The following is a 24,975-nucleotide window of genomic DNA, read 5'->3' on the forward strand; positions in this document are numbered from 1 at the left end:
ATCTTGGATGAGTTTGACAATGGTTTTGGTTGCTTTAAAAACATGGCCACCAGGTGCGGGGCATTTTTCCTTACATGTATATGGCTATATATGGCTATAGTAAAACCTTGTTAACACTCTAGAGGCCACATTTATTGTCCAATCTTCATGAAATTTGGTCAGAAGATTGGTTTCAATGATATCTTGGAAGAGTTCAAAAATAATTATGTTTGCTTGACAAAAATGGCTTCCAAGGGGCCGGGCATTTTTCCTTATATGGCTTTAGTAAAATCGTGTAAACACTCTAGAGGTCACATTTACTGTCCAATCTTCATAAAACTTGGTCAGAAGATTCATCCCGATAATCTCTTGGATGAGTTCAAAAATGATGCTGGTTGGTTGAAAAACATGGCTTCCAGGGGGCGGGGCATTTTTCCTTATATGGCTATAGTAAAACCTTGTTAACAAATTAGAGGCCACATTTATTTTCCGATCTTCGTGAAACTCGGTCAAAAGATTTGTCCCACTGATATCTTGTTATCTCAGGTGAGCGAATTTGGGCCTTTCAGACCCTCTTGTTTCATGAAACTTGAAACATGGACAGGTGGCAATAGGAAAATTATTTGTCTCACTTCATTTTGTTCTTACGTCAAGAATTCTGGTTGCTATGGCAACAAATAGACTAGAAATATTGCTGAAAATGGTGGTTCCTGCAATAACTTTTAAACATCTTCATATTTGTTCATGAATTTTGAAACATGGACAGATGGCAATATGTACATTATGCACGTCATTTCATTTTGTTCCTACGTCAAGAAATCTGGTTGCTATGGCAACAAATAGACTAGAAATATTGGTGAAAATGGTGCAGTTTCACCGAAAGGGGCCTTCATTGATTGGCAATAGTCTTGTTATAACTTATTACAGCTATATTTCAAGGTCAGTTGAAGTTTAGAGAATTTCAAAATTACAATGCGAATGAATGAACAATTTTGCATGGCCATTTATCCTTACAACCACATCAATTTTCTTATGATGAGTTTAGAAATAGTTACTGATGTTTTCTTCTTAAACAATTTGGAAATTCATTATATAACAGCATGGTGCAAAATAAACATATTTATTTTTGAAGAAACAAAAAACTGACTATATATTTTTGGAAAGAGTGCCAACTGTGAACACTTGATGTGTAAAAACAACAACATGAAATTGCTAGGGAACTATCCGTGACAGTGTTGTGAATTTTAGTATTGCCTAATCTCTCTTGTTAACAGTAGGGGGTAATACTTTTGGTTCTATGAGCTTCGCATTTCAATGTCAACTTATAGATTTGGGAGGAAATTCCAGCCTATCTTTTTAAAACTGATTTTGATTTTAGTTTATTAGAGAGAAAAACCTTAAGTTTGTTTACTTTTCTGACAGACTAGCAGAATTCTTGTTATATTTGTTGGCACTTATGGTTTAGTTGTCCTAACCAATCAGAATACTGTTTATGTCAGTCCCTTTAAACCGCCTACCATAACAATATGGACGAAATTGGGATTTTTTTTATCAACAAATTTAGACACATCAGGCCATTTTCTGGCCATATTTGGAAAAAATGCAATTTGTGCTTAAAGTCCATTGATGTGGGAAAAACTTATGTAATATAACTCTTTATAATTATTCAAATTAGGAGAGGTAACTCATATAAATTATACCTATATACTTTGTTTAATGTTTATAATATAAAATTGAGATATAATAATCATTGGACACTTCTTTCTAAAAAACAAACATTTTTTTTGGTGGAAATGGAGACTTTTTTTACAATTTCGTTCGGGATAAGGTCTGTTAGCTTGGAGACTTTTTTTTACAATTTCGGTGTGGGATCAGGTCTGTTAGCTTGGAGATTGGTTCCATTTTAAAGCCTTTTTAAGCTCCCCTAAAAAAATTTGGGGGGAGCATATAGTCGCCGCTTCGTCTGTCCGTTCATCCGTCCGTGTGTCCATCCGTGCACAATTTTTGTCCGGGCTATTTCTCAGCAACTAATGACCGGAATTCAATTAAACTTTATGGGAAGCTTCAGTACCAAGAGGAGATGTGCATATTATCAGCAGGTTCTGGTCGGATGATTTTTCACAGAGTTATGGCCTTTTGAAATTTTCCATTAACTGTACATATAGTGCAATTCTTGTCTGAGCTATTTCTCAGCAACTAATGACTGGAATTCAATGAAACTTTATGGGAAGCTTCACTACCAAGAGGAGATGTGCATATTATCAGCATTTCTGGTCGGATGATTTTTCACAGAGTTATGGCCCTTTGAAATTTTCCATTAACTGTACATATAGTGCAATTCTTGTCCGGCCTATTTCTCAGCAACTAATGACAGGAATTCAATGAAACTTAATGGGAAGCTTGACTACCAAGAGGAGATGTTCATATTATCAGCGAGTTCTGGTCGGATGATTTTTCACAGAGTTATGGCCCTTTGAAATTTTCCATTACCTGTACATAAAGTGCATTTCTTGTCCGGGCTATTTCTCAGCAACTAATGACCGGAATTCAATGAAACTTTATGGGAAGCTTCACTACCAAGAGGAGATGTGCATATTATCAGCGGGTTCTGGTCGGATGATTTTTCACAGAGTTATGGCCCTTTGAAATTTTATATAAAAAATTATTGTCCCCCCAACTACTGTGCCCTCAATACGTTTCCTTTTATCTGAATATATAGTGCAATATTGTGACAAGAAAAACCTTTCGGGAGCATCACCCGTCTCAGACGGTTTCTTGTTTTAAAAGCAGAGGAAAAAACCTTTATGACATAACTGTTATTTTTGTAACTGTTGCAAACTTCATCTTTATGCTGTGCTTTTCTCTTGTCTCTTAATGGCCATCAGTCTTTCCTTCAACTGCTGATGCAATACTGTAAATGTTGGCTATCATTCTTTATCTCAAGAGAAAAAGTTCTTACTGACTTATACACTTGATCTAAACAGTCCATGTAATAACAGTTCCTTGTTCAGCTTTTGCAAACTGCCTATAATGTTGTACAAATGCCCATGATCTCAGGAATAACTTTATTCTTCTTCAGCCGTTGCAAAGTATCTGTAAATGTTGACCAATGCACTTGATCTCATTGTTCAAAACTATTTTGTCTGCAGGGTTCAGTCAGGCCACCCCTGCCACTCCAGCTACTGGTTCATTTGGCTTTGGTGCGACATCTACCCCTGCAAACACCACAGGTATCACAACATTAATACTAGAAATGGCGCGGCAGAGGCCGACGCGTATCCCCACGCCGAATGTTTGACTTAGGTGTGCCCCAGGGTTGGTAATGGGGCCATGCATAGCTGAGATTGACCGTATTGTCATAAGAGAAATTCATCATCAATTAGAAGTGAATTGGTGTAGAAATGAAGAAGTTATAGTAAAAGGCAATTTTGGGTGGGTGTGACATATGTGGGCAGGGCGCCCCAGGGTTGGTAATTGTGCCATGCATAGTTGAGATTGACCGTATTGTCATAAGAGAAGTTCAGTATCAATTTGAAGTGAATCGGTGTAGAAATGAAGAAATTATAGTAAAAGGCAATTTTGGGCGGGTGTGGTCTATGTGGGCGGGGCGCCCCAGGGTTGGTAATGGGGCCATGCATAGTTGAGATTGACTGTATTGTCATAAGAGAAGTTCAATATCAATTTGAAGTGAATCGGTGTAGAAATGAAGAAATTATAGTAAAGGCAATTTTGGGTGGGTGTGGTCTATGTGGGCGGGGCCCCAGGGTTGGTTATGGGGCCATGCATAGTTGAGATTGACCCTAATGTCATAAGAGAAGTTCAGTATCAATTTGAAGTGAATCCGTGTAGAAATGAAAAAATTATAGTAAATGGAATTTTTTGGTGGGTGTGGCCTATGTGGGCGGGCGCCCCAGGGTTGGGATTGGGGCCATGCATAGTTGAGATAGACCCTAATGTCATAACAAAAGTTCAGTATCAATTTGAAGTGAATCCGTGTAGAAATGAAAAAATTATAGTAAATGGAAATTTTTGGTGGGTGTGGCCTATGTGGGCGGGGCGCCCCAGGGTTGGGAATGGGGCCATGCATGGTTGAGATTGACCGTATTGTCATAAGAGAGGTCCAGTATCAATTTCAAGTGAATCGGTGTAGAAATAAAGAAGTGAATGTAAAATAACCTAAAAAAATGAGTGATAATTTCTGACGCGGCCCCACCCCAACCGCTATAACTTTTGACCCAGGGGTCAGATCAAAATTCCAAATAGTGCAGGGTCGCACATATGCTCATAGCTACCATGTGTGTAAGTTTCAAGGTTCTAGTGCTTTTAGTGTAGGAGGAGATAGTGGCCAGGACGGACGGACAGACAGACAGACAGACAGACGGACGGACGGACGGACGGACGGCGGAGATAACCACAATATCCCCACCTTTTTTTCAAAAAGCGTGGGGATAATAATAAGCTATGGGAGCTTTCATCATATGATTAAAAAAAAATCAATATCATCAATCCTTTCACAATTTTAGCTCAGTGTGCATCAATCATATTGAATAAACAAATTCTTGAGAAATATAGAAGGAGTTAGCATATTTCACATCCATTCACAGATGATATAAGCAGGGACCCATTTGCTAATGGCCCAGCATATTTCACATTCATTCACAGATGATATAAGCAGGGGACAATTTGCAAATGGCCCAGCATATTTCACATCTATTCACAGATGATATAAGCAGGGGACCATTCGCTACTTGCCCCCTAAAATCATACATGCCAGAAATGTTCGGGTCCAAATCGGGACAGTCCATTAAAAATGTCGGGACATTTGACCAAAAAGCAGGACACCTAAAACGATCAATCATGCCACCTTTACTGAAGTCAGTAATCAGCTAATTACTTACAAAACCTCATAATTTCTGGCAAATATTGGCGATAAATGTGTTTAGAATTGCATGAACACAGACGTTCTCCATTTTCCGGAAGTAAACAAACGTGCACTATGCGGATGAATCCATTTGGGACTAAGGCAACGTTCAACAGGATGTTGTTTTAAGCACTGTTTTTATGCAACCAATCATCCATTAACTCTAAATTTAGATTGATGCAATATGTACACATTATTTTCAGAAAATCACTGAATACCGCGTAATAATAGTATCTTTGGACTTGATTTGGGCCTTGAAATACAAAAGCAATCTGCTGAATACACTACGATGCATCTATCACTAGCAATTAACGACTTTTATCATAAAAATACATAGTCCAAATAATTAGCAGTAATCTACCGATTACGATGTATATAGACCTCATATTTATAGGAGTAAAAAATACCCTGGTGTGAATGCCCGATAAAATCAATAATTCGCTGATAAGGTGTCAAAAACAACACTGGATCACTCGACTAGTAGATATGGTTTGTTAATAGGGGCCAATAAAGGGATTAGCGATGGTAATTAAAGCCAGGCGGAGCTTGAATAGGGAATTTTATTGTGAACTTATAGAGCGTATATCGTTTTGTACGAATGTCGGGACAAATAGTGTCACATCGGGACACCGGGACAAGCACCCCAAAAGCAGGACTGTCCCGCCAAGATTGGGACGTCTGGCATGTATGCTAAAATAAGTGCATGGCGCCTAGTGTATTTTAAAGAAAACTCATCTCCTCTTTACAAGAAGAACTGAAATAACCGGTTTGGGGCATCCAAGGCCATTATGTTATTTTCTATACCTTGTCATAAAAATTTGTCTCAATTTTAACCCAAATTGTCTACTTGGCATGACATTGTCTGTCCCCAGGCTCCACAAGTGGGTTTGGATTGGGGGCCACGCCGGGAGCTGCCTCCACTGGGAACACAGTCTTCTCCCTGGGAGGGGCAAAGACAACGGCTAGTACAGGTATCTTTAACAAAAAACAAAATTTTAAAATTAAAAAAAATCTTTTCTAAACATTTTCCCTCATGTTCAAAAGTGCAACTGTTTTATTTGAACATTTAAAGTGACAATGAAGCATTAATTAGTGTTACAAAAAATATTATTATCATTGTTCCTCTGTCCACGCACAGGATTCTCTCTCACTGGCACCACCCCGGCATCTGGAAGCACTGGATTTAGTTTCGGGGCCACACGCTCATCTGCTACACCAGGATTTACTGGACTGGGTGAGATCCAATTGTTTCAACAGTTTTCATTTGTCTGTAATATGTGATCAAATAAGTGGGCGAGTGCTGGCTGGCAGCAGGGGTGGCGAAATCAAATGTCCGAGTTGCCTGAGTCGTACATTTGCTTGTCTGGGCAACTGACTTTTTTCAATTAAGTTGTCCGTGGACAACAAGTTTTTTTAAAGTGGCGTCCAGGTATACAAAAATACATTGTATTAAAGCCGTAATTAAGTTTTACAAAACCGGATGTTGACACGCGATTACATTGTCAGTGCTATTTGCGGAGCAATCAAGCTAAAATACGTGAACTTTCCTGAGCAGTGATCTCCCTTGATGAGGTCCACATATTGGACTAGTTTAATTTGTTAAGATGTTCAGCACATGTTTTAATAACACTAGCTTCGCAAGATTTAAAGTTTGAGAAAGTCTTTATATTGTTTATAATATACTGCTATAATGAATGTACTATTGAAATGCAATTATAAACAAAACAAGCAAATCATACTCATTTTGATATATTCCACATTATTTAACATTAATCAATGAACCATGAACCTTTTTGTACTTTGAAAATTGGTAAAGGTAAAAGTGTACCAAAAAGTGACATCTCGATGTCACTTCCAACTACAAGTATTCAATTGAAACTAAACACATGTTCAGGGTCATTCTGTGCGGTCTTTGACCAAGTTCCTGAAAGCTGACCTTCAATTTAGCAGACTTATGCAATTTTTTGTACTCAGAAAATAATGGTAATTGTTTACATGCAACTACTCCATATATCTGTTTTCTACAGATATTGTAAAAACAATTTGCATATGCGTTCAGGATGTTTATCAACAGCTACATACAGAATGCATCGAATGCATCTGGGTTTGGAAAAGATCTCAGCTTTGTCCTTCAACTGATGTTTAACCATCAACAAGGAGAAACCCTCAGCAACCCTTTTTACACCCAAGTAAAGTCTGGCAAACAGACCCTGGACAACACTCCTCCCCAGTTCAGCATACATGTGGGTAACATTCAACGAGCGAATTATATGGAGGCAACATGTAAAGTACGCAGATGCAAAAACCAGATGGAAACTAAACATTGTGAAGAAGCCGGCAGCAACACATTGACAAGAAAACGTAAATATCATCCGAACAATGCATCGAGGTTAAGTTAGACCTCACATAAAATATAAAATACGGCTCCAACTCTTTGATGACGGCTCTCGAGTCTTACTAGCGGACTCAGAACCAGGATTCGAGCATTATAACCGCTGCAGTGCGTTCCACGCCAACAACGGAGATGGAACAGACACAAGCAGATTCTTAGAGGATCACCTGATACACAGCAGCGTGAATAGCCTTGGGACAGGAGGACTGAAAAGATCTAGCTTTGTCTGAGGTTGCTTTGCCTAGCAACCATCAGAGCTCATGAACCGCAGTAACGGTATGCACCCACCCGATAGAACATCCACATCTATGCAACAATGCCCCGTCTGACAAAAAAGAAGAGCACATTTACGCTGGCAACAAAGCCATGAATTTGACCATGGAAGAAAGGTACCCAATGAAGCATGGATCAAGTCCTGAACAGATGGGTCAGAGGAAGCGGCTGCAAACATTGCCGTAGCCCAGACGGCTAGTGGCTGTAAGAGGTAATACCAAAAGGCCCCCACTGCACAAACTAGACAGCTTAGGTCAAAGCCTTGATCCATGCTGCAAACACGGTCAGCCACAAATGAGATTAAGATTCATGTATGGTCTTCATACAAGATGCTTGTGTCGGTCCTTGAGAAGAAAAAAACCATCCAACTTCCGCGCATCATAACAGCACTACTAAACAGGTGCTTCATAATTGTTCCCCAGTGGATCCTTTATCACGGTGAAATACATGGAAACGTTTCAATGATAAACCGAAAGAGAATGGGAGCTGTTAGCGGAAGAAGACCAATAGGAGAATAGAGCTTGTCTAGAAAAAATTAACACTAATAAAATATGTGACAATCAAGACGGCTTTAGATCCAAGCGTAGTACAACTGATCATTTATCAGCGCTAAGCAGCAAACTGGAGTGCAGAAAACGTAAACGACTATCAACATACGTCGCTTGCGTGGACTTTTCCAAAGCCTATGACCGAATACACCATGGGCTACTTTTTAATAAACTATCGAGTTTAGGCAAAGAAGGTAAATTTCTAAACGCAATCAAGTCACTATATGATTCCGTTAGGTGCGCAATATTATAAAACTGAATAATTATCTAACGGACTGGTTCGACGTGAACATCGGCTTAAAGGGGCCTTTTCACAGATTTTTCCATTTTTTGAAGTTTGTCATTAAATGCTTTATATTGATAATTGTAAACATTCGAAATTAAAGCCTCCTGTAAAAAATCGAGAATAAAATTAAAAAAAAAAGAAAAAAGTAACCCTCAACAGGGCTCGAAACACTGACCCCTGGAGTAAAAGTATAATTCATTTAGACCACTCGGCCATCCTTCCTCATGCAGTAATAGATGTACTTTATACTAAATATTAGCAATACTCGTAGTTTTACAAAATTTAACGACAACAACAGAACTCTCCAAATGATTTAATCGTTTCGCGTTGCAACGCTTTATAATTTTCAGGTTTTTAAATCGTCAAAAGATGCATATAATAGCTATTTTAAAGCAAGGTAAATGCTCAGTATTACTGTTTCCTCACAAATATCATAACTAAAACGAAAATTTGCGAATCTGAAACAACTTTTTTTCAATTTTATCAATTTACCAAAACGTTAAAAGGCACCTTTAAAACAAGGATGTTTGTTATCAAACCTTTACTTAATCTGTACATTAATGATTTGAGTGAACACTTAAACAATAGTGATATAGGCATTGACTTGGATGGAAAATTGGTGAATCACCTATTTTACGTGGATGACCTTATATTGTTAGCAAAAAACGAAGAACACCTACAGCTACTGATCGATATACTATCTCAATGGTGCACGATTAACAACATGACAAATACCAATAAAACGAAATTCTACATATTAGAACAGCTATTAAAACATAGCCGACGGAGTTTGTGTTCAAGTGCAACCAAGAAATTATAATCTAGGCCTCGTTTTAACAGATACATTGGACTATTCTGTAACCGCAAAACACATAGCACAGTCAGCGTCTAGATCGCTAGGATTACCGATCTCGAAGTATAAAGCGCTATGTGGAATGGACTATGAAGTCTTTACTAAGCTATACGACACAATGGTGTGGTCAACAATAACCTACGAGCTGCAATATGGAGAATACAGGAATTCCCATGTATAAATGCCGTCGATCACAAAGCCTTTCGCTCTTTCTAGGTGTAGGGAGATATACACCGAACGCACCAGTTACAGGAGACATGGGATGGACCCAACCGCACATTCGACAGTGGAAATCAGTGCTAGGGCAATGATTTTTCGCTTAAACAGGATGGACGATAACAGACATAATAAACATTGATTTGAATACTTAACTAGACAGGGCGCACGACGAAACAAGTGGAGCAAAACGATAATTTCATCAGTCAATAAAAAACTGCAAAATGCCGCTCTTAGCCATTGTCACATGTACAGCAAAGATCAACAAAAGTCGATAATTAATAGCTATCAACAAAACCATGTAGAACGAATTTATGCCTAAGACACCGTTAATAGAGAACATGGTCAAATACGCGCAAATGGGAGTAATAAACTTCGGAACTAAAGGCAGTTTAAGACAGAATTCACTGTAGAGCCATACGTCAAGTGTAATACGATAAGTCGAGCACAACGTAGTGCCTTGGCAAAATTCCGCTGTGGGGTTGCACTTCTTCGTATAGCAACAGGACGGTATGAAGGTGTACCGAAAATTGAACGACATTGTTTTATCTACGGAATACCGTTAGGGTCATCGTGGTTACACATTAAAATCCAGAGGGCGACAATGCGAAAGTGCGATAGTACGATGGCGACAATGCGATAGTACGATGGCGACAATGCAATGCAACAACGCGATAGTAACATGGCGACAATGAAATAGTACGATGGCGACAACGCAATAGCACGATGGCGTCATCGTATTATATATATATATATATATATATATATATATGTGTGTGTGTGTGTGTGTGTGTGTGTGTGTGTGTGTGTGTGTGTGTGTGTGTGTGTGTGTGTGTGTGTGTGTGTGTGTGTGTGTGTGTGTGTGTGTGTGTGTGTGTGTGTGTGTGTGTGTGTGTGTGTGTGTGTGTGTGTGTGTGTGTGTGTGTGTGTGTGTGTGTGTGTGTGTGTGTGTGTGTGTGTGTGTGTGTGTGTGTGTGTGTGTATTATATATTTCCCGACACATAAAGTGCATTCGCGTTGGAGGTGATTATGTGGAAAAGATTTGACAGTTGTTAACTTCATAACGTCATTGACGTTGAACAGAAACGTTACACGTGCGTCGGTGTGCGCATTGTGCACATGTTTTAATCTCTGATATATATTTATTGTTTTATGTATTTCCATGATATTTGGAGAGTATATTTGGAAAGGACGAAATATTCTTAACATGCTTTTTGTTTGTCCATTTATGTTACCAAATGAAAGTTATAGCGAAAATCCACGAACTTCTGGAACACCCCTCGTATATATATTTTACCCAACATAGAGCCGATATATAACGAAGGAGAACACGCTCTGCTGACAACCCAAAAGTAATGGTACACACGGTTGTTATCAAACCGCAGACGTTTTATTACATACTAAAGTAAATAATCTTACGAAGGTTACGGAGATAGTCGATATATCACGATTGGTATTTCCCTAACGACATTTCACTCTGGATCAGCAGACGATTTATTTCATAAATTAATCTATCTTACGCAGGAATCCGAGATAGCCGATGTATCACGATTGACGACATTTAGCGAAACAGAAATAAACTTTAGGGCGTAGAAGGAAGTAGGACATTTATAGTGTTTTATTGATTTATTTGGATATCAGTTAGTGTTCATATATATAATTTGGTAACGTAATAAAGCAAGAAAATAAAATTGTCTATAATTTCATTTTTATGTAAAAGATATTGAAAGTATATATTAAACTTAACAACAGTGGTTTTCAAATCGAAAGTAGAAACAAGTTCAAACACAATTTCACAATGGCTTCTAAAAGATTTGTGGATTCAAACCGAGACAATGCAGGCGACTTTATTGGAGAAAGTGCTGTGACACAATCATGCGAGCCCTGTATGAAAACCAACATATCAAAAACTGCTACGGTTTTCTGCAAGGATTGTGATGAATACCTGTGCGATACGTGCAAAAATCCGCACACGGTCTATAAACCAGGTCAGCATAACATTGTCAATTCACAGGGCAGTAAATCTTCGTCCGTAATACTCGACATGAAAGGAATGGACAAGTGCCATGAACATGCACGAGAAATAGAGTTTTTCTGCCAGGATCATTCTAAGCTTTGCTGTCTTTCATGTGTTCTCATTCACCGGAAATGTGACCAATTGGATGAAATAGCCAAAGTATCCAGACAAACACGACCCGAGCTTCAAGCATTAAAACATTCATTGATAAAATTGCAATCCGAGGCTGACGATTTTTTAGCGGATTGTAAGCAGTCGGAGACTGGCTTAAATGAGTCTATTGCAAAGATTTCTTCAGAGGTGGATACGATGAAAGATCGTATCATAAAATTGTTTGAAGAAGCAAAGCAGAAATCAATAAGTGAGGCAAAACAATTTAAAATTGCGGACGTCAAACGAATTGGGAATAAACGTGACGCCTCGCTCAAAGTTAAGGAAGAACTAAATAAGGTATTGTCGATGTGCTGTGTCGTTTTAGACAGCGGGACGCCCAGTCAACAGTATATTTATTCAGAATTAATGAAGGAGAAACGGAAAACTATCGAATCAACTATGGATGACCAAAGAAAGATTAAATTCTTATCAACAATGACAGTGTCTTTTCCAAAACAGGTTACTTCCCTTCTTGAGATGGGAAGCAATTCTATAAAACTGAATTGTGTAGGCAACAAGACAGGTATTTTATTTAACAGTTAGTTTACATTGGGTCTAATTCAAATAACAGTATTTGTCGACGAAGTCCAGAGAATAAGTTCAAAATTGTAATAACGATTTAAATATTTGGATACTGTTACAATAGAACAGTTATTTAAAAAATAAAATCATAAAATGTAGTCTATATGCAAATTTTTCAGAGTTGCCCGGTACAGTACGGTAAAAATAAACATAAGTAACTAGCAGTACTTGATATGATAAAAAATATTTACATCCACAAAAAATAAATATACTGATAATTTAAAATATTGTATTTTCATTTTTTTCACATATATGTAGTAAATTTCAAACTTTAAAAAATTAAAAAGGAATGAACAAAGAAACACAAAATTGTTGTAAGCGATAAGACGAGAGCTGCGCGGCCAATAACAAAAAATACATACGGAGCATGAACTGAATTTGATCATGATCGAGATGATGATGATGATGACGATGATGGTGGTGTTGGTAATGATAATGGTGGTGGTGATGATCAGATGATGGTGAATAGATGATGATGGTGGTGGTGGTGATGATGATGATGGTGATGATGATGATGATGATGATGATGATGATGATGATGATGATGATGATGATGATAATGATGGTATTGATGATGATGGTGATGATGATGATGATGACCCGGTCATAGATTAACTTAAAAAATCAAAACGCACAATGTATAATATTCCAACAAGCAAAGTGCCGTTTTGGTAATGGATACACCTTAATCAAAGAATCATAAACAACTTAAATCAAGTGAACATATTTGAAGGAAAATATTTGTTTTACATTATCGAATAAAACAATAACGAAGTTTTACTATGTTTATGGTACAACATACATATTATTTACTACCACAACAATATCATTTGCAACCCCTTCATTACATGAGTTCATGTTAGAATCCTGGGATTCTTAGGAAACTTGTGTTATGTTCTGAGTTTCTTATCTTCCTTACAGTCATTTTTAGGCTGTCCGTGTTATGACAGTAATTAATGTCAACTGGTCACCGAGAATCGAACATACAGTGCTGTAAACATAGTTGATATAATGATTTATTAATTCGTTCGGTATAGGTATTCCAACGCTTGTTGATGATGTTGATTATGATTAATAGTATCATTATCTTAATAATCATATAGTGATGATGATGAGGAGGAGGGCGATGATGATGATATTTATATACTTTTAAGAAAACACATACATTTTCAAATAAAGCTTCAAAAATAAAGAATGTTTTATATTCCAGCATGCAAAGTGCCGTTTTTGTATATTAATAAAAGAATCATATACGAATTTATCATGCCTGTTTACCTCTCTCCATCGATTGATTTGGTATATTTAAAAAAAAGAGCAATAAAAAATACCCACTTATATGCTTATCCCTTATTAGCCCAGTGCAACAGAATTTCCTCCAAAATAGTATATAAAACGTATCTCAAACGAAAGAAGTCTATCTTGACATAATAATTATGTAAGATCATATACATACATGTATAAGAGTTTTATTTGTTAAGTTTTTTCATGGCACTTTACAAATACAACGATATGTGAACAAGGTTAACTGGACTCATTTTAATACAACAATGTGTAATTATATAACAATAATACAAATTAATATTGGTGATAATAATATAACTAGAAATGGCGCGGCAGAGGCCGACGCGTATCCCCACGCCGAATGTTTGACCTAGGTGTGCCTCAGGGTTGGTAATGGGGCCATGCATAGCTGAGATTGACCGTATTGTCATAAGAGAAGTTCATCATCAATTAGAAGTGAATTGGTGTAGAAATGAAGAAGTTATAGTAAAAGGCAATTTTGGGTGGGTGTGGTCTATGTGGGCGGGGCGCCCCAGGGTTGGTAATGGGGCCATGCATAGTTGAGATTGACTGTATTGTCATAAGAGAAGTTCAATATCAATTTGAAGTGAATCGGTGTAGAAATGAAGAAATTATAGTAAAGGCAATTTTGGGTGGGTGTGGTCTATGTGGGCGGGGCCCCAGGGTTGGTTATGGGGCCATGCATAGTTGAGATTGACCCTAATGTCATAAGAGAAGTTCAGTATCAATTTGAAGTGAATCCGTGTAGAAATGAAAAAATTATAGTAAATGGAAATTTTTGGTGGGTGTGGCCTATGTGGGCGGGCGCCCCAGGGTTGGGATTGGGGCCATGCATAGTTGAGATTGACCCTAATGTCATAACAAAAGTTCAGTATCAATTTGAAGTGAATCCGTGTAGAAATGAAAAAATTATAGTAAATGGAAATTTTTGGTGGGTGTGGCCTATGTGGGCGGGCGCCCCAGGGTTGGGAATGGGGCCATGCATGGTTGAGATTGACTGTATTGTCATAAGAGAGGTCCAGTATCGATTTGAAGTGAATCCGTGTAGAAATAAAGAAGTAAATGTAAAATAACCTAAAAAAATGAGTGATAATTTCTGACGCGGCCCCACCCCAACCGCTATAACTTTTGACCCAGGGGTCGGTTCAAAATTCCAAATAGTGCAGGGTCGCACATATGCTCATAGCTACCATGTGTGTAAGTTTCAAGGTTCTAGTGCTTTTAGTGTAGGAGGAGATAGTGGCCAGGACGGACGGACAGACAGACAGACAGACAGACGGACGGACGGACGGCGGAGATAACCACAATATCCCCACCTTTTTTTCAAAAAGCGTGGGGATAATAAAATTCAATGTGTCATTGGCTTGTATTTGAATATTATACAAATTTGATTTGAAATTCTGCTCTTACATGTAGTTTTTAGCTCTGCTGTTTTCGTCGAAAACTCGAGGTATTGTCATAGCCAGCTTGCCGTCCACGTCATGCTAAAACTTTAACATTTTGTTAAGGTTTTGAACATTGGCTCTAAAATCAAAGTGCTTCAAGCTACAACTTTGAAACTTTATATGTACCTGCACCTTGATGAGTTCTACATGCCACACCCATTTTTGGGTCACTAGGTCAAAGGTCAATGTCACAAGGTCACTGTGACCTTTAAAAAAAAATCTGACAAGCTTTCATTTATTCAAAACTGCACCGGCAGTTGAGCGTGGTACCGGTTATGTGGTGCTCTTGTTATTAGTTTACGGCTAGTCTTAGTACATGTGTACCTAAAGTTCATTCCTCTTTATGTATGGATTTAAGAAACGAGAAGTTTATCTTATTGTCTTTTCAGGTTACTTTGTTCATTCAAACCCGAACATTTACAACATGTTTGGTAGCGGCGGAGGCGGTGGCTTTCAGTTTGGAACACCAACCACAACCACCTCTGGCACTGGTTCAGGTAAAGTTGTTTGGCAGGGCTCGAAATTAACACTCGCACACTCGCAAAATGCGAGTGAAAAATACCGATTGCGAGTAAAGTTTTCAGCCACTAGAATTTTTACGCAAGTGAAGAAATAGTGAAAAATTAAAGTTATATTGCTAAATGCGCTTGACGTTGTGAATGCTAAACCACAGGTCAATTAATAGAACGTCCGAATACCCATATGCGGAAGCTCGCACCTTGTATGTAGACTGGTATACTTATAGTACATATATGCGGATGGTATTGATACAAAGATAATGAAACAGTCGATTATCCACACATGTTCACTATAAAAGACAAAAAACCTGAACAGTCGTGTCAGCGAAGCGAAAAATAACTAGTTTCTTTTTGCCCACAGATTGAAATAACAATACGAAATATAAAGCAAAGTTAACCGTTGAGTTGAGAGAAAACAAACGGAAATTAAATTCTTCCACGAAAACAGTGAAAAAATGGGGAAAAGAACTTCATATATAACACCAAAACTTGTGGTTGATGTCATATTTTATTTAGTTTTAATAGTACTAATGTCCAAACGTGCTTTTATTTATGTTTCCAGCAAAATTTGCGAGAATGTTTTTGATTTTGCGAGCTGGTATTTAAGCTGCTCGCAATGTTTCGCTTGTAGGAAGAAAAGTTAAATTCGAGCCCTGTTTGGGTAAAAAAAATTAATAGTGAATGTGTTTTTTGCTACGTCTGATTGCTAAGACTTGTTTTTGTTGTGTAATAGCTACAGCTCATTGTGAAGAGAAAGCTGCTTTATGATATGAAGATCTTTGATCTCATCTTTGCTGTATAAGCCTGTTGTTACGTACTACCTCTTAGTCTTATTATCATCATTATTCTTATTCTTATTTGTATAAATGCTTGCCAGATAAAAAAAATGAGGAGGGGGGAACCTTAACTATATTAAAACTTAAACATTATAAGGGATTGCTTGAATAACAAAATTGGTGTTAAAATAATCAATTTTTTATACAATTGATTATTCGAAAATAAACATGATTTTTATAGCCGACATTGAAAATGTTTGCCCTTGAAAACACTTATTTCTGTATTATTGAGTTGTATATTTCAAATGTGTATGTAATGTTGATGTTACAGGAATATTAGGCGGAACCCAGCCGGCCACTGGGGGAGGCTTTAACTTCGGGTCAACAGCAAGTTCTGTTCCAGCTGGATCGTTTGCCAAGGGTTTGTTGTAATTATTGTCCTACCGGTGAAACCTGAGGGGAATTATGGTTTGCGATCTGTCTGTCAGTCTGTCTTACAGTCCGTCACACTTTTCTGGATATTGCAATAACTTTAAAAACTCTACATATTTTTAGCTCACCTGAGCACAACATGCTCATGGTGAGCTTTTGTGATCGCCTTTTGCCCTCGTGCGTTGTCCGTTGTGCGATGTCAACATTTGCCTCTAGAGGCCACATTTATTGTCCAATCTTCATGAAATTTGGTCAGAAGATTGGTTTTAATGATATCTTGGATGAGTTCGAAAATGGTTACGTTTGCTTGAAAAACATGGCTGCCAAGGGGCGGGGCATTTTTCCTTATATGGCTATATATGGCTAAAGTAAAATCTTGTTAACACTCTAGAGGCCACATTTATTGTCTGATCTTCATGAAACTTAGTCAGAAGATTCATCCCAATAATATCTTGGACGAGCTCGAAAATGATGCCGGTTGGTTGAAAAACATGGCCGCCATGGGGCAGGGCATTTTTCCTTATATGGCTATAGTAAAACCTTGTTAACACTCTAGAGGCCACATTTATTATCCAATCTTCATGAAACTTGCTCAGAAGATTTGTCCCACTGATATCTTGGATGAGTTCAAAAATGGTAACCTTTGCTTGAAAAACATGGCTGCCAAGGGGCGGGGCATTTTTCCTTATATTGCTATATAAGGCTATAGTAAAATCTTGTTAACACTTTAGAGGCCACATTTATAGTCCGATCTTCATGAAACTCGGTCAGAAGATTTATCCTAATAATATCTTGGACGAGTTCAAAAATGATGCTGGTTGGTTGAAAAACATGGCCACCAACAGGGCGGGGCTATTTTCCTTATATGGCTATAGTAAAACCTTTTTAACACTTTAGAGGTCACATTCATTTTCCGATCATCATGAAACTTTGTCAGAATATTTGTCCCAATGATATCTTGGATGAGTTTAACAATGGTTTTGGTTGCTTTAAAAACATGGCCACCAGGTGCGGGGCATTTTTCCTTACATGTATATGGCTATATATGGCTATAGTAAAACCTTGTTAACACTCTAGAGGCCACATTTATTGTCCAATCTTCATGAAATTTGGTCAGAAGATTGGTTTCAATGATATCTTGGAAGAGTTAAAAAATAATTATGTTTGCTTGACAAAAATGGCTTCCAAGGGGCCGGGCATTTTTCCTTATATGGCTTTAGTAAAATCGTGTAAACACTCTAGAGGTCACATTTACTGTCCAATCTTCATAAAACTTGGTCAGAAGATTCATCCCGATAATATCTTGGATGAGTTCAAAAATGATGCTGGTTGGTTGAAAAACATGGCTTCCAGGGGGCGGGGCATTTTTCCTTATATGGCTATAGTAAAACCTTGTTAACAAATTAGAGGCCACATTTATTTTCCGATCTTCGTGAAACTCGGTCAGAAGATTTGTCCCACTGATATCTTGTTATCTCAGGTGAGCGAATTTGGGCCTTTCAGGCCCTCTTGTTTCATGAAACTTGAAACATGGACAGGTGGCAATAGGAAAATTATTTGTGTCACTTCATTTTGTTCTTACGTCAAGAATTCTGGTTGCTATGGCAACAAATAGACTAGAAATATTGCTGAAAATGGTGGTTCCTGCAATAACTTTTAAACATCTTCATATTTGTTCATGAATTTTGAAACATGGACAGATGGCAATATGTACATTATGCACGTCATTTCATTTTGTTCCTACGTCAAGAAATCTGGTTGCTATGGCAACAAATAGACTAGAAATATTGGTGAAAATGGTGCAGTTTCACCGAAAGGGGCCTTCATTGATTGGCAATAGTCTTGTTATAACTTATTACAGCTATATTTCAAGGTCAGTTGAAGTTTAGAGAATTTCAAAATTACAATGCGAATGAATGAACAATTTTGCATGGCCATTTATCCTTACAACCACATCAATTTTCTTATGATGAGTTTAGAAATAGTTACTGATGTTTTCTTCTTAAACAATTTGGAAATTCATTATATAACAGCATGGTGCAAAATAAACATATTTATTTTTGAAGAAACAAAAAACTGACTATATATTTTTGGAAAGAGTGCCAACTGTGAACACTTGATGTGTAAAAACAACAACATGAAATTGCTAGGGAACTATCCGTGACAGTGTTGTGAATTTTAGTATTGCCTAATCTCTCTTGTTAACAGTAGGGGGTAATACTTTTGGTTCTATGAGCTTCGCATTTCAATGTCAACTTATAGATTTGGGAGGAAATTCGAGCCTATCTTTTTAAAACTGATTTTGATTTTAGTTTATTAGAGAGAAAAACCTTAAGTTTGTTTACTTTTCTGACAGACTAGCAGAATTCTTGTTATATTTGTTGGCACTTATGGTTTAGTTGTCCTAACCAATCAGAATACTGTTTATGTCAGTCCATTTAAACCACCTACCATAACAATATGGACGAAATTGGGATTTTTTTTATCAACAAATTTAGACACATCAGGCCATTTTCTGGCCATATTTGGAAAAAATGCAATTTGTGCTTAAAGTCCATTGATGTGGGAAAAACTTATGTAATATAACTCTTTATAATTATTCAAATTAGGAGAGGTAAATCATATAAATTATACCTATATACTTTGTTTAATGTTTATAATATAAAATTGAGATATAATAATCATTGGACACTTCTTTCTAAAAAACAAACATTTTTTTTGGTGGTAATGGAGACTTTTTTTACAATTTCGTTCGGGATAAGGTCTGTTAGCTTGGAAACTTTTTTTTACAATTTCGGTGTGGGATCAGGTCTGTTAGCTTGGAGATTGGTTCCATTTTAAAGCCTTTTTAAGCTCCCCTAAAAAAATTTGGGGGGAGCATATAGTCGCCGCTTCGTCTGTCCGTTCATCCGTCCGTGTGTCCATCCGTGCACAATTTTTGTCCGGGCTATTTCTCAGCAACTAATGACCGGAATTCAATTAAACTTTATGGGAAGCTTCAGTACCAAGAGGAGATGTGCATATTATCAGCAGGTTCTGGTCGGATGATTTTTCACAGAGTTATGGCCTTTTGAAATTTTCCATTAACTGTACATATAGTGCAATTCTTGTCTGAGCTATTTCTCAGCAACTAATGACTGGAATTCAATGAAACTTTATGGGAAGCTTCACTACCAAGAGGAGATGTGCATATTATCAGCATTTCTGGTCGGATGATTTTTCACAGAGTTATGGCCCTTTGAAATTTTCCATTAACTGTACATATAGTGCAACTCTTGTCCGGCCTATTTCTCAGCAACTAATGACAGGAATTCAATGAAACTTAATGGGAAGCTTGACTACCAAGAGGAGATGTTCATATTATCAGCGAGTTCTGGTCGGATGATTTTTCACAGAGTTATGGCCCTTTGAAATTTTCCATTACCTGTACATAAAGTGCATTTCTTGTCCGGGCTATTTCTCAGCAACTAATGACCGGAATTCAATGAAACTTTATGGGAAGCTTCACTACCAAGAGGAGATGTGCATATTATCAGCGGGTTCTGGTCGGATGATTTTTCACAGAGTTATGGCCCTTTGAAATTTTATATAAAAAATTATTGTCCCCCCAACTACTGTGCCCTCAATACGTTTCCTTTTATCTGAATATATAGTGCAATATTGTGTCAAGAAAAACCTTTCGGGAGCATCACCCGTCTCAGACGGTTTCTTGTTTTAAAAGCAGAGGAAAAAACCTTTATGACATAACTGTTATTTTTGTAACTGTTGCAAACTTCATCTTTATGCTGTGCTTTTCTCTTGTCTCTTAATGGCCATCAGTCTTTCCTTCAACTGTTGATGCAATACTGTAAATGTTGGCTATCATTCTTTATCTCAAGAGAAAAAGTTCTTACTGACTTATACACTTGATCTAAATAGTCCATGTAATAACAGTTCCTTGTTCAGCTTTTGCAAACTGCCTATAATGTTGTACAAATGCCCATGATCTCAGGAATAACTTTATTCTTCTTCAGCCGTTGCAAAGTATCTGTAAATGTTGACCAATGCACTTGATCTCATTGTTCAAAACTATTTTGTCTGCAGGGTTCAGTCAGGCCACCCCTGCCACTCCAGCTACTGGTTCATTTGGCTTTGGTGCGACATCTACCCCTGCAAACACCACAGGTATCACAACATTAATATAATAAGCTATGGGAGCTTTCATCATATGATTAAAAAAAAATCAATATCATCAATCCTTTCACAATTTTAGCTCAGTGTGCATCAATCATATTGAATAAACAAATTCTTGAGAAATATAGAAGGAGTTAGCATATTTCACATCCATTCACAGATGATATAAGCAGGGACCCATTTGCTAATGGCCCAGCATATTTCACATTCATTCACAGATGATATAAGCAGGGGACAATTTGCAAATGGCCCAGCATATTTCACATCTATTCACAGATGATATAAGCAGGGGACCATTCGCTACTTGCCCCCTAAAATCATACATGCCAGAAATGTTCGGGTCCAAATCGGGACAGTCCATTAAAAATGTCGGGACATTTGACCAAAAAGCAGGACACCTAAAACGATCAATCATGCCACCTTTACTGAAGTCAGTAATCAGCTAATTACTTACAAAACTTCATAATTTCTGGCAAATATTGGCGATAAATGTGTTTAGAATTGCATGAACACAGACGTTCTCCATTTTCCGGAAGTAAACAAACGTGCACTATGCGGATGAATCCATTTGGGACTAAGGCAACGTTCAACAGGATGTTGTTTTAAGCACTGTTTTTATGCAACCAATCATCCATTAACTCTAAATTTAGATTGATGCAATATGTACACATTATTTTCAGAAAATCACTGAATACCGCGTAATAATAGTATCTTTGGACTTGATTTGGGCCTTGAAATACAAAAGCAATCTGCTGAATACACTACGATGCATCTATCACTAGCAATTAACGACTCTTATCATAAAAATACATAGTCCAAATAATTAGCAGTAATCTACCGATTACGATGTGTATAGACCTCATATTTATAGGAGTAAAAAATACCCTGGTGTGAATGCCCGATAAAATCAATAATTCGCTGATAAGGTGTCAAAAACAACACTGGATCACTCGACTAGTAGATATGGTTTGTTAATAGGGGCCAATAAAGGGATTAGCGATGGTAATTAAAGCCAGGCGGAGCTTGAATAGGGAATTTTATTGTGAACTTATAGAGCGTATATCGTTTTGTACGAATGTCGGGACAAATAGTGTCACATCGGGACACCGGGACAAGCACCCCAAAAGCCGGACTGTCCCGCCAAGATTGGGACGTCTGGCATGTATGCTAAAATAAGTGCATGGCGCCTAGTGTATTTTAAAGAAAACTCATCTCCTCTTTACAAGAAGAACTGAAATAACCGGTTTGGGGCATCCAAGGCCATTATGTTATTTTCTATACCTTGTCATAAAAATTTGTCTCAATTTTAACCCAAATTGTCTACTTGGCATGACATTGTCTGTCCCCAGGCTCCACAAGTGGGTTTGGATTGGAGGCCACGCCGGGAGCTGCCTCCACTGGGAACACAGTCTTCTCCCTGGGAGGGGCAAAGACAACGGCTAGTACAGGTATCTTTAACAAAAAACAAAATTTTAAAATTAAAAAAATCTTTTCTAAACATTTTCCCTCATGTTCAAAAGTGCAACTGTTTTATTTGAACATTTAAAGTGACAATGAAGCATTAATTAGTGTTACAAAAAATATTATTATCATTGTTCCTCTGTCCACGCACAGGATTCTCTCTCACTGGCACCACCCCGGCATCTGGAAGCACTGGATTTAGTTTCGGGGCCACAGGCTCATCTGCTACACCAGGATTTACTGGACTGGGTGAGATCCAATTGTTTCAACAGTTTTCATTTGTCTGTAATATGTGATCAAATAAGTGGGCGAGTGCTGGCTGGCAGCAGGGGTGGCGAAATCAAATGACCGAGTTGCCTGAGTCGTACATTTGCTTGTCTGGGCAACTGACTTTTTTCAATTAAGTTGTCCGTGGACAACAAGTTTTTTAAAAGTGGCGTCCAGGTATACAAAAATACATTGTATTAAAGCCGTAATTAAGTTTTACAAAACCGGATGTTGACACGCGATTACATTGTCAGTGCTATTTGCGGAGCAATCAAGCTAAAATACGTGAACTTTCCTGAGCAGTGATCTCCCTTGATGAGGTCCACATATTGGACTAGTTTAATTTGTTAAGATGTTCAGCACATGTTTTAATAACACTAGCTTTGCAAGATTTAAAGTTTGAGAAAGTCTTTATATTGTTTATAATATACTGCTATAATGAATGTACTATTGAAATACAATTATAAACAAAACAAGCAAATCATACTCATTTTGATATATTCCACATTATTTAACATTAATCAATGAACCATGAACCTTTTTGTACTTTGAAAATTGGTAAAGGTAAAAGTGTACCAAAAAGTGACATCTCGATGTCACTTCCAACTACAAGTATTCGATTGAAACTAAACACATGTTCAGGGTCATTCTGTGCGGTCTTTGACCAAGTTCCTGAAAACTGACCTTCAATTTAGCAGACTTATGCAATTTTTTGTACTCAGAAAATAATGGTAATTGTTTACATGCAACTACTCCATATATCTGTTTTCTACAGATATTGTAAAAACAATTTGCATATGCGTTCAGGATGTTTATCAACAGCTACATACAGAATGCATCGAATGCATCTGGGTTTGGAAAAGATCTCAGCTTTGTCCTTCAACTGATGTTTAACCATCAACAAGGAGAAACCCTCAGCAACCCTTTTTACACCCAAGTAAAGTCTGGCAAACAGACCCTGGACAACACTCCTCCCCAGTTCAGCATACATGTGGGTAACATTCAACGAGCGAATTATATGGAGGCAACATGTAAAGTACGCAGATGCAAAAACCAGATGGAAACTAAACATTGTGAAGAAGCCGGCAGCAACACATTGACAAGAAAACGTAAATATCATCCGAACAATGCATCGAGGTTAAGTTAGACCTCACATAAAATATAAAATACGGCTCCAACTCTTTGATGACGGCTCTCGAGTCTTACTAGCGGACTCAGAACCAGGATTCGAGCATTATTACCGCTGCAGTGCGATCCACGCCAACAACGGAGATGGAACAGACACAAGCAGATTCTTAGAGGATCACCTGATACACAGCAGTGCGAATAGCCTTGGGACAGGAGGACTGAAAAGATCTAGCTTTGTCTGAGGTTGCTTTGCCTAGCAACCATCAGAGCTCATGAACCGCAGTAACGATATGCACCCACCCGATAGAACATCCACATCTATGCAACAATGCCCCGTCTGACAAAAAAGAAGAGCACATTTACGCTGGCAACAAAGCCATGAATTTGACCATGGAAGAAAGGTACCCAATGAAGCATGGATCAAGTCCTGAACAGATGGGTCAGAGGAAGCGGCTGCAAACATTGCCGTAGCCCAGACGGCTAGTGGCTGTAAGAGGTAATACCAAAAGGCCCCCACTGCACAAACTAGACAGCTTAGGTCAAAGCCTTGATCCATGCTGCAAACACGGTCAGCCACAAATGAGATTAAGATTCATGTATGGTCTTCATACAAGATGCTTGTGTCGGTCCTTGAGAAGAAAAAAACCATCCAACTTCCGCGCATCATAACAGCACTACTAAACAGGTGCTTCATAATTGTTCCCCAGTGGATCCTTTATCACGGTGAAATACATGGAAACGTTTCAATGATAAACCGAAAGAGAATGGGAGCTGTTAGCGGAAGAAGACCATTAGGAGAATAGAGCTTGTCTAGAAAAAATTAACACTAATAAAATATGTGACAATCAAGACGGCTTTAGATCCAAGCGTAGTACAACTGATCATTTATCAGCGCTAAGCAGCAAACTGGAGTGCAGAAAACGTAAACGACTATCAACATACGTCGCTTGCGTGGACTTTTCCAAAGCCTATGACCGAATACACCATGGGCTACTTTTTAATAAACTATCGAGTTTAGGCAAAAAAGGTAAATTTCTAAACGCAATCAAGTCACTATATGATTCCGTTAGGTGCGCAATATTATAAAACTGAATAATTATCTAACGGACTGGTTCGACGTGAACATCGGCTTAAAGGGGCCTTTTCACAGATTTTTCCATTTTTTGAAGTTTGTCATTAAATGCTTTATATTGATAATTGTAAACATTCGAAATTAAAGCCTCCTGTAAAAAATCGAGAATAAAATTTTAAAA

The 24,975-nt window shown here is 37.8% G+C and overlaps 1 protein-coding gene and 1 pseudogene across 9 annotated transcripts in view; both read left to right on the forward strand.

The window, feature by feature from the left end:
• Nucleotides 1–24,975, forward strand: part of LOC127838719 (tubulin beta chain-like) — a 121,347-nt pseudogene that overhangs the window by 77,521 nt on the left and 18,851 nt on the right.
• LOC127838718 (keratin, type I cytoskeletal 9-like) overlaps nucleotides 1–24,975 on the forward strand; it is an 89,938-nt gene that overhangs the window by 58,073 nt on the left and 6,890 nt on the right. For 3 of the 9 annotated variants that reach the window (XM_052366679.1, XM_052366678.1, XM_052366687.1), the window contains 9 exons: nucleotides 3,129–3,209; nucleotides 5,773–5,871; nucleotides 6,039–6,086; nucleotides 8,230–8,307; nucleotides 15,357–15,464; nucleotides 16,593–16,682; nucleotides 20,777–20,857; nucleotides 22,216–22,314; nucleotides 22,481–22,576. In XM_052366679.1, coding sequence (XP_052222639.1) covers nucleotides 3,129–3,209; nucleotides 5,773–5,871; nucleotides 6,039–6,086; nucleotides 8,230–8,307; nucleotides 15,357–15,464; nucleotides 16,593–16,682; nucleotides 20,777–20,857; nucleotides 22,216–22,314; nucleotides 22,481–22,576 — 780 coding nt within the window. Of the gene's footprint in view, nucleotides 1–3,128; nucleotides 3,210–5,772; nucleotides 5,872–6,038; nucleotides 6,135–8,229; nucleotides 8,308–11,025; nucleotides 12,162–15,356; nucleotides 15,465–16,592; nucleotides 16,683–20,776; nucleotides 20,858–22,215; nucleotides 22,315–22,480; nucleotides 22,577–24,975 lie in introns of those variants that run through there. The other 6 variants (XM_052366685.1, XM_052366682.1, XM_052366680.1 and 3 more) reach the window with 5 other exon arrangements.

The sequence above is a fragment of the Dreissena polymorpha genome, chromosome 7 (assembly GCF_020536995.1).
Source record: "Dreissena polymorpha isolate Duluth1 chromosome 7, UMN_Dpol_1.0, whole genome shotgun sequence".
Classification (NCBI taxonomy): Eukaryota; Metazoa; Mollusca; class Bivalvia; order Myida; family Dreissenidae; genus Dreissena; species Dreissena polymorpha.